Source organism: Nyctereutes procyonoides, unplaced genomic scaffold (genome assembly GCF_905146905.1).
Source record: "Nyctereutes procyonoides isolate TBG_1078 unplaced genomic scaffold, NYPRO_anot_genome, whole genome shotgun sequence".
In the NCBI taxonomy this organism is placed as follows: domain Eukaryota; kingdom Metazoa; phylum Chordata; class Mammalia; order Carnivora; family Canidae; genus Nyctereutes; species Nyctereutes procyonoides.
In genome coordinates, this window is record NW_026575124.1 from 2,133,437 (window position 1) to 2,144,272 (window position 10,836).

The 10,836-nt window shown below is 38.8% G+C and overlaps 1 protein-coding gene across 13 annotated transcripts in view; it reads left to right on the forward strand.

The window, feature by feature from the left end:
• ATF1 (activating transcription factor 1) overlaps nt 1-1,836 on the forward strand; it is a 74,460-nt gene extending 72,624 nt beyond the window's left edge. For all 13 annotated transcript variants that reach the window (XM_055337010.1, XM_055337009.1, XM_055337015.1 and 10 more), the window contains one exon: nt 336-1,836. In XM_055337010.1, the coding sequence (XP_055192985.1) occupies nt 336-480 (145 nt within the window). In that variant the 3' untranslated portion in view covers nt 481-1,836. The remainder of the gene's footprint in view (nt 1-335) is intronic.
• The last annotated feature ends 9,000 nt before the right edge of the window (nt 1,837-10,836 follow it).

A 10,836-nucleotide genomic window follows, 5' to 3' on the forward strand; every position in this document is an offset into this window, starting at 1 on the left:
GTGAAAGGAGACCAAACACAAGAGTACATACTGTATGACTCTGTTACAGGAAGTTGTGGAATAGGTGATAAAAATCAGAACAGTAATTGTTGGGGGAAAGGACTGACAGGACTGGGCATGCGGGATCTTTCTGGGACAACAAAGATATTCTGTCTTGATAAATGTGTAGGTTATGCAGGTATATGCATTTGCCAAAACAGATTGAATGCTACGCTTAAGATCAATATATTTCGCTCAATGGCGATATGGATGACCAGGGAGGATTAATGCGGTGCACTTCCATTTAAAGAATGTGAACTTTTTTTCTAACACTGGTTTTTAATGCTTATATTTAGAGAAGCTGCTCGAGAATGTCGCAGAAAGAAGAAAGAATATGTAAAATGCCTGGAAAATCGAGTTGCAGTCTTGGAAAATCAAAACAAAACTCTAATAGAAGAGTTAAAAACTTTGAAGGATCTTTATTCCCACAAAAGTGTTTGATTAAGAAAGAAATATTTTTGCAGACTTGCCTAAAATTAGATGGATTTCTTTTTTTCTAGTGGAGTTTTATAAATTAAAAGGTCAAAAATGAAGCTTTTTATTTAGGCTTTTGCAACTCAAATATCTTATGCAAGAGATCTGGTGACAGAAGATAAAGTAGAAAATGACCTCAAGGAAGTTACTGGCACAACTGGAAATGCTGTACAAATTAAACCTACGCAAGAAGCAGGAAATGAATTTGCACCAATTTGAATTTTCTAAATAACAAGAATCCAAAAATGGCAGATAAGATGAAATTTGGTAAATTGATTTTTAAAATAAATCAGTTTACCCTGTAGGTTTGCATTTCTTACTGTTTCCTAAAATTTACCTTTTTCAGTTGTGTATGTGTGTGTGTGCGCGCGTGTACGGTTTTTTCTGCCGATAAATTCTAAATTACAAATATAAAAGAAAAGCTAATACCATAACTAAATATATAAATTATGTGTTCTGATTATGTATACTTGTTCTATTGTCAGATCTTTTAAATGGTTTTTTTAAGTTTGTTTTTTGGACTTGAGGGGTTTTGAGACATGGATTCACTATTTTTAGGCTTTGTCCTAAAAGGCATATAAGGTACATGAATGGAGTGTGGTGATTTTGTAACATTTTTTTATCAGAATGGAAAGAGAACTTCTGTTTAAAAGTTTGATACTTTTAAATAGCTTGTTTTTTGGTTACTCTGGGAATGGAGATTTTCTACGAATATATAATAAATTGTTTTTTGATTCTATATTCTGTATGCAGTTCAATATACATTACTTATGTTGTGCTTTAATAGAATGGAATGTTTACAGGCCCTTGAGATATTAGAGTATTTTTTAAAAACCTTCTGAAGATGCATACCAAAGTTTTCCAAGAGGATTTTATAATCAATTTAATGTAAGGTTTATCAGATTCTAAAATAGTATGGTTATTAAGGCAATTTTATGGTAGAGTCTATTTTGTAATGTAGTGAATGGTACATTTCTAAGAAAAGTGACTGCCAATATATTTTTATAGCTAATCTTTATAAATTCTAAAGTTGAGTTTTTAATGAGTATTTTAAATGTTTATATAGTTTGTTTAGTAAAAAAAAAATATTTTGCATCTCAAAGTATCATTTTTATATTATGAGAAGTTTCCAGATTGGCTAATATTTGAATTGCAAGTTTTGTATACAGTTTATCCAAAGCTCAAGAATGCCCATCAGTACACCAGTGTTTAATCTCTGTATTCCAGTTTGTATACACTTTGAAATTGTACTGCAAAATTGTGCGCTTCTTACACAATATGTATCATATTGTTGTCTGTGAAATTAAAGGATATTTGATAAAATTAAGTTTGCTGAATGTAAAATATATCACTTGATATGTGGACAAGCTTCCTGATAGCCATTCTGTTCATTTTTTTAAAAAGATATTTATTTATTCATGAGAGAGGGAGTGGGGCACAGGCAGAGGGAGAAGCAGGCTCCCTGCAGACAGGACTCCATCCCGGATTCCAGGATCACACCCTGAGCCAAATGCAAACACAACCGATGAGCCACGCAGGTGTCCCTCAATTTATATGCTGATGGAAATAATTATTGCCTATGAACAAATCTTGAGTATATAAATTATATTCCCTTACTTTTTTTGTATAGAGCATGAATGGCATGTATTAGAGCTTTGAAAATCTTGCTACAGTTGACCCTTGAACAATGCAGGGGTTAGGGACACTGACCCCCTATGCAGTAAAAAATCCATGCATAACTTTTGACTCCTCCAAAAACTAATACAAACCTTACCAATAATAATCAATACTATTTTGTATGTTCCATATATTATATACTGGATTCTTAAAATAAAACTAGAGAACATATTAAAATCACAAGGAAGAGAAAATTCACTTCTAATACTGTACTATATGGAAAAAAATCCATGCATATGTGGACCTGCACAGTTTAAACCTGTGTTGCTTAAGGGTCAACTGTATATTTGTTCATTCAATTATTATATTGCAGCTATTGGTTAAATGTGTTTTTCTCCAGTGAAAATATATGGACGTAGGAATGATATAAAAATAAGTATTTATGGCTTATAATTATATAGTTAAATATGACAGTTCAGATTCTCAAATGATGCTGTAAAAATGATACAAAGTGAGTGAAATTTGAGTAAGGGCTTGATTTAAAGGAAAAGTCACAACAGGTCACAGTGAAACAGAATAATGTCAAAGTATGAAAATTTATATTTGTTACACAAAGTAGGTTTCTTTTAAAATAGTACTTGTTTTTACTATAAAACAAAGCAAAGAAATGCTGACATCAAAGTTGTAGATTTCAGAAGCCTGTGCTAAGGACAGTTTGGCAAGAATCTTCAAGGACAATTATTTGGAGGAGGTTTAGGCCATTTTAACCTTTTTTTTATAAGAGACAGATTCTGGTAACTGTCCCCTCAGTATAAATTTCGTTGTAGAAAACATTGGGCATTAGGGATCAAGTCTTTATGATTTCATGGTTGGGATCCTTTCCCTCAAAATTGACAGGATATATATACAGTAGTTTACTGCCTTAGATAAGTACATACAGTTTTTAACTGATAACATATGTAAATGTGTATAAATTTTTAAATTGTTTACAAATCCAGGGTTTCCTATATATATATATATAACATACACAGTCATATCATTTCCTTAATATCTACTATTTACTGAGGGCAGCAAGGACAGTAAATCCACCAGAAACTGTACTGAAGTAATAGCATTCATTCATACTATTAAAGGTCTTTTATATGTCAAGCCTTACAAGGAAGAGTGAACAAGATAGTTTTACACCTCTTGTGGAATTTAGATCTCGTCATCTTGTGATCTTATTACTTGCCTAAGGTGATATAAGCATTAATAACTAGGGATCTAGGACTTAAGCCTAGTATCTAACCAATCATGGTAGTCCTAAGGCACCTCACTGGCTCAGTAAGTAGAGCATGTGACTCTTGATCTTGGGTTTTTTGTTTTGTTTTGTTTTGTTTTTTTAAGCCCCACGTTGGGTGTAGAGCTTAGATAAATACATAAAAGGACACTAATCCCATTTTAAAAAATAAAACAATAGTCCCTATTAAACTCTAGAGAGAGATTCTCTTTTGTGCTTTTCCACATAGTCTGAAGCAGCGCTTACCTGGTTCATAGGGATGCTCCATAATGGATCAATGTCTGGGGTTCAAATTCACTGAGGCATAGAAAAGTTTGAAACTTTGCCCAAATCACACAGTAAATAACAAAATTAGGGTTCAGACCTAGGTGTGATCAACTCCGAAAGTTTGTGGTCTTGACCACCAGAATGTACCTTCTTATCTGTGTTGAAGTGTCTAAAACGCCTTGTTCTGTTATCTTTACCTATTAGCAAAGATTTTTAAGGTTCTATTTAAATGTGCCCACTAGATGGCAACCTTCATTTTTAAATCACAGTTTTACAAACTTTTAAAACAATATATAAAAAAACTACACAAGTTGACCATATCAAATCCTTGTACACCCACCATTCAGAATAATAAATGTTAATATTGTTATCTTTACTTCAGATAATTTTCTGATCCCTAGGCCAATTTCCCTTCCTAAAGGAAACCAGTATCGTGAGTTTAGTGTGGATCCAGTCCATTTTTTTTTTTAAGTAATCTCTATACCCATTATGGGGCTGGAACTCACAACCCTGAGATCAAGAGTCACACGCTCTACTGACAGCTAGCCAGGTGCCCCCAAGTCCATGTTTTTATATTTACTACATAAATTTATAAATAACAGATTAAATGGTGTCTTTTTTAGAAGTTCATAAATGGTATCTTAATATGTACCATTCTCTAAATGAAAGACCAAGAAGACCAAAGAAAACTTAGGACTTTATGTATGGTAACAATACTTTGTTTTGGGGGCAGCCCTGGTGGCGCAGCAGTTTAGCGCCGCCTGCAGCCCAGGGCATAATCCTGGAGTCCCAGGATCGAGTCCCATGTCAGACTCTGCATGGAGCCTGCTTCTCCCTCTGCCTGTGTCTCTGCCTCTCTCTCTCTCTCTCTCTCTCTCTCTCTCTCTCCATCTCTATAAATAAATAATCTTTAAAAAAATTAAAAAAACAATGCTTTGTTTTGGCAAAAAATGCATTTTATATTCTATTGACAATAATTAGATACTTAATATTACATCTGGAAAAAAAATGCTTCCTCCCCCCTCCACAATTTTTTTAAATTCCAGAAATATTCTGCAAATAACACTTAGATTAAGTTTATAAAATACTAAACAAAAATGGACTTAGATTTTCTAACTGCATTTCAAAAAGGAGAAAGACATTACTTCTTTGCCTACTACTCAACTACCATCATAAGTAATTGAATGCAATTTCTATGAATTAACTGTACAAAACATTGTACTTGGATACCAAATAAACATAAAACATGATCTTTCCACAAGCTCAAACTACTTGAGGAAAAGAGGAAAGAGTCCGCTGTTGAAAAAGTATCATTGTACATAGTAAAACATCTAGAATTCTATGCCTAATAAAAACACTCATTAGTCCAAAAGAAAACAGAGAAAAGAAACAGGCAGGACAAATTGCCCAAAGTAAAAGAGAAATCTGTATGTATCAATCATGATAAAGGTAAAAGCACTGGGCATTTCAGTTAAATACTAAAGATTGTCCTGTTGAATTAGAAAACAATATCCAGCTATATATGTAATTTACAAAAGGCATATCTAAAACACAAGAATACAGAGGGTTGAAAGGAAGAACATGGAAAAAGTTACACCAGCCAAATACTAGCCAAAGGAAAGCACTGGTATAGCTATATTTCAATTGAACAAAATTAAAGAAAAAAATATTACTTGGGGGACAAGACAGTCACTCTAAAATGATGAAAGATACAATTCATCTGGGAGATGAAACATCTAAACTTGAATGCATGTAATAAGGATCAGGATGTGAAGAAAAATGCAGAAATGTAATGAGAAAGAAAACTACATAATCAGGTTTTTAACATACCTCTCATAACTAATGCAAAAACCAGGAAAACAATCAGTAAGGACATTGATTTGAACAAGTAAAAACCTTGACCTAATATGCTGAATTTCACCAGCTGTAAGCCACCATTGATTGTAAGGCATACTATTATCTTAAGTACAAGTAAGAAGGACCCTGAGATCAAGACCTGAACTGAAATTAAGAACTGGGTGCTTAACTGACTGAGCCACCCAGGCGCCCCGAAGTACCAGTAAGAGAAAACCCACTGCCAGTGCAAGTACGACGGGGCACTGATGGCCAGATGCACACTTGATTTCAGAGATGTTTAAGTGTTAAAAATGTGCATCTTTTCATCGGTGAAATTGGATGTAGAATACAAAGAAGCAGTTCTTTTCTAACACAAAGTGTTTATATATTGGGCAATAAAATAAGTCCTTTTTTCAAAAGGATTGGTTTCGTATAACAATGTTCCATTGATCTATATGTGTCCTTTCACCAAAACAACAGTTTTGATTACTGTAGCTTTATGGTAAGTCTTGAAATCAGGTATAGTAAGTTGTTTTTTCCCCCATTAAAATTGTTTTGGCTATCCTAGCTCTTTTGCCTTTTTTTTTTTTTTTAAGATTTTATTTATGAGAGACACAGAGAGGGAGGCAGAGACACACAGGCAGAAAAGCAGGCTCCCTTCGAGGAGCCCGATGTGGGGACTCGATCCCAGATCCCGAGACCACGCCCTGAGCCGAAGGCAGAAGCTCAACTGCTGAGCCACCCACGTGCCTCTGCCTTTCTATATAAATACTAGAATCAACTTGCCAGTATCTATTTTTTTATTTTTATTTTTATTTTTTTTCTTTTGCCAGTATCTATTAAAAAAAAAAAAATCCTGGGGATCCCTGGGTGGCTCAGTGGTTTAGTGCCTGCCTTCGGCCCAGGGCGTGATCCTGGAGTCCCAGGATCAAGTCCCACGTTGGGCTCCCTGCTTGGGGCCTGCTTTTCCCTCTGCCTGTGTCTCTGCCTCTCTCTCTCTGTGTGTCTCTCATGAATAAATAAATAAAATCTTTAAAAAAAATAAAGGGATACCTGGGTGGTGCAGCGGTTTGGCGCCTGCCTTTGGCTCAGGGCGCGATCCTGGAGACCCGGTATCGAATCCCACGTCGGGCTCCCGGTGCATGGAGCCTGCTTCTCCCCCTGCCTGTGTCGCTGCCTCTCTCTCTCTGTGTGACTATCATAAATAAATAAAAATTTAAATAAATACATAAATAAATAAAAATAAAAAATAAATTTAAAAAATCCTGGTGGATTTTGATTGGATTGTATTAAACCTATATAGAGATCAATTAGGGAGAATTGACATTTTACCAATACTGAGGCTTCCAATCCAGGTTGAAATTGCTGAGTCATAGAGAATACACATCATCACCTTCTCTAAATAAAGTCAAATTCTTTTTTTTTTTTTTAATTTTTAAAAATGTATTCATGAGAGACACACAGAGAGAGAGAGGCAGAGACAGGCAGAGGGAGAAGCAGGCTCCATGCAGGGAGCTGACGTGGGATTCGATCCCAAGTCTCCAGGACCACACCCTGGGCTGAAGGTGGCGCTAAACTGCTGAGCCACCCGGGCTGCCCATAAAGTCAAATTCTTTTCCAAAATGTTATAACAATATACTCTCCAGTTAGCAACATATAAATGTACCCATTGTTCAGATTGTCACCAACTGTAATTTTTACAAATCTTATGAGAATTGAGAGTTCATGGTTTCAGTCTGCATCTTCCTGATTTTGAGTGAGTTTGAAAATGAAATAAAATGAATTCGGAAATAAGCTCATGGTTTCTGTGGGGCAAGAATCTTGAATTTGGCTCAGTGGGGCGCCTCTGGCTTAAGGTCTCTTGTGAGGTCACAACTATGGGGTTAGCCAGAACTGTGGTCTCATCTGAAGGTTTGACCAGGGGGGGAGATCTGCTTCCCATCCCATTCACGTGGTGTGCTATGATTGGGTTCTTCTTGGCGGTTAAGACAGGACTCAGTCCCTCGCTGGCTACTGCTAGAGGCCGCTCCTTAGAGCAACTCACAGCCAGGTAGCCAGCTTCCCTCCAAGGGAGAGAGGGGGAGAGAACGTCAAGAACAAGTCACAATCTTTTTATAAACTAATCTTGGAAGTGACAGCCCATCAGCCCATCACCTCTGCCACTTTCTATTTGCTAGAAACATGTCACTAAATCTAGCTGGCACTGATGGCAGTGGGGAGCAGGGGATTAAATGAGGGCGTAAATACCAGGAGAGGGCTAAATGGAGGTCATTTTGGAGGCTGCCTACCACATCAGCAGGGGATATTTTTCTGCTGATGGGAGTAATCCCACAAAGAAAGGAAGTGACAATGCAGGGAAGAAGAGTGGAAGATCTGCAAAATGCAGAGGACATCCAGGCGCAGGACCTCTCCAGTTACTGGTCCACACTGCGTTTTTCAAGGCCCTTTCATGACTTGGCTACATTCTTTGATCAGAATATGTAAAAGAAATTTGTTAAATCTCTTGTTATCTGTCGCAGCAAGACCAGTCATTTGACCTACTTTCACAGCCATACCCAATCTGAGCATCTCCCACGTCCCAGAAACACACCCCAACTGTGTTTCGAGGATCACCTTCTACTAAAATATCTGAGGAACAGGAAGTCTGTTTCTGTCTGCCTGTGGGTCAGTCCAAGCTGCAACTTGTTTCACTCCAATATCGCCAGCCTCCCACCCACTGATGTCAGCACAGCCCTGCCGTGAACTGTTCCCTTTCCCTCGCGTTACCACCTGCAAGCCCCAACTAATAGCCTCCTTTGATTTAATGCTGCCAACCAGGACGACCTCGGAAAGATGATATGAGCAAGGCAGCTGGCCTGTCCTGGCTGTACCTTAATTCCCCGTCACATGACCACCCCCCAGACTACCACAGCCCACACTGCTCCCTTGTTACTGAGGGGGGAGGGGAGCCGGTAACAGAAGCAACCTTCAGCACAGCTCAAGATTGCAATGACAAAAGAACTTAAAACCAAACATCAGACATCACTGTTCTTAAAAACCCTGGGTCAACCCCAGTGAAACCCTCATAGATCTTTTTTGGCTCGGGTCTGGCCTTCTGCCATGGGGCTGGGCTGCCTGCTTCTTTCCTCCCTCTTCCCCAGTTTCCTTTGCACACTGAAAAGTCTCTCTCCAGTTATTCTGAGAAGTCAACACCTTACCCGTAAATGGGAAGCAGGTTCCCAGCTTACTACTGCATATCTAAAAACCATATTAAATGACTCTGCTAAAGGGAAGAAGGGCCACACATGTGGATTCTGGACTCAAAACAGAATCAAATCAAATACAAAACCAGAAAGAAGCCTGTAACTTATTCTCTTACATATCCTGATCAAAAATGGCTTCTCTTGGGACCCCTGGGTGGCTCAGCGGTTAAGTGTCTGCCTTTGGCTCAGGGCGTGATCCCTGGTCTGGAATCGAGTCCTGTGTCGGGCTCCTTGCAGGAAGCCTGTTTCTCCTTCTGCCTGTGTCTATGCCTTTCTCCCTGTGTCTCATGAATAAAATATAATAATAATAATAATAATAATAATAATAATAAGGCTTCTCTCTTTTTCTATATAGAAAAACAGTAAAAAGAATAATAAAATTACACACACACACATACACACACACACGCTACATTTTTATGACTGTGAGGGTTAATTTTATGTATCAACTTGACTAAAGTATGCCCAGATAGCTGGTAAAATATTTCTGGCTGTGTCTCTGAGAGTGTTTCTGGAAGAGATTAGCATTAAATCAGTAGCCTGAGGTAAAGAAGATCTGCCCTCACCAGTGTACACAGGTGTCATTCAATACAGTCCGCTGAAGGCCCAAATAGAACAAAAAGGTGGAGGAAGGGTAAATCCTCCCTTTCACCTTGACTTGGGGCCTCCATCTCTCCCACTTTCCTACATCAGAGCTCCTGGTTCTCAGCCCTTTGCTTTGGGACTGTCTGATACCACTGGTTTTCCTAGTTCTCCAGCTTACAGACGACATATCGTGGGACTTCTCAGCCTCCTTAACTGCATGAGCCAATTTCCATAATAAATATCTTGTAAGATATATTTCTTTTAAATTATTTTTTTTTTTAGGGATCCCTGGGTGGCGCAGCGGTTTGGCGCCTGCCTTTGGCCCAGGGCGCGATCCTGGAGACCCGGGATCGATCCCACGTCGGGCTCCCGGTGCGTGGAGCCTGCTTCTCCCTCTGCCTGTGTCTCTGCTTCTCTCTCTCTCTCTCTGTGACTATCATGAATAATTTAATTTTAATTTTAAAAAAAATTTTTTTAATTATTTTTTTAATTTTTATTTATTTATGATAGTCACAGAGAGAGAGAGAGGCAGAGGCTCACGAGGAGGGAGAAGCAGGCTCCATGCACCGGGAGCCCGAAGCGGGACTCGATCCCGGGTCTCCAGGACCGCGCCCTGGGCCAAAGGCAGGCGCCAAACCGCTGCGCCACCCAGGGATCCCCTCTGCTAGCCAAGTTACAATGTTCTCCAGATTAGAGGACCAGGTTTCTTTCTTTTCTTCTTTTTCTCTTTCTTTCTTTTTTCTTTTCTTTTTCTTTCATTCTTTTTCCTTTTTCTTTCTTTTTTCTCTTTCTTTTCTTCTCTCTCTTTTCTTCTTTCTTTCTTCTTTTTTTTTATTATTTTTTTAGGGGCAATGGGGCAAAGGAAGAGGGAGAGAACCTTAGGCATGCTCCACATCCAGCGCACAGCTGGATACAGGGCTCAATCTCATAACCCTGAGACCTGAGCAAAAAATGAGTTGAATGTTTAACAAGTGAGCCACCCAGGCTCGTCAAAAGCACCAGGTCCTCACACCCTTCACACCTCTCCTGTGACGGGATATTTATTTCAGTATGGGTGCACAGTGTGAGGTTAATACATGCTTGTTGGGTGCACCAACCAACTGGAGCCACTTATCTGTGACCGCTCCCCACAGTGTTTCTGGAATGCCAAAGGGCATCTCAGGGGCTCTGAGATGGACCAAGAATAATTCATCTCTCAGACTAGGGACTGAAGGGGGGTGGGGGAGAGAGAGACAGAGAGAGACAGAGGAGACAGTGTGTGCTGTTCCACCAGTCATTGCTTGCCTTTAACTTTCCAGGTCCTTCAATTTGATCTTATCAGCTCACCCTGAGGTCATCGGTCGAAGACAAAACCACTACAACACAATCAAGAACGAGACAGATAGGACCTGTACCAGACGGAATCTGGGTTCCCCAGTGCCTTTTTTTTTTTTTTTTTTTTTAATCTCAGACCCCAACCTCTGCACTTGCTTTGTCTTCTGCTTCCTTCTCCCCTCC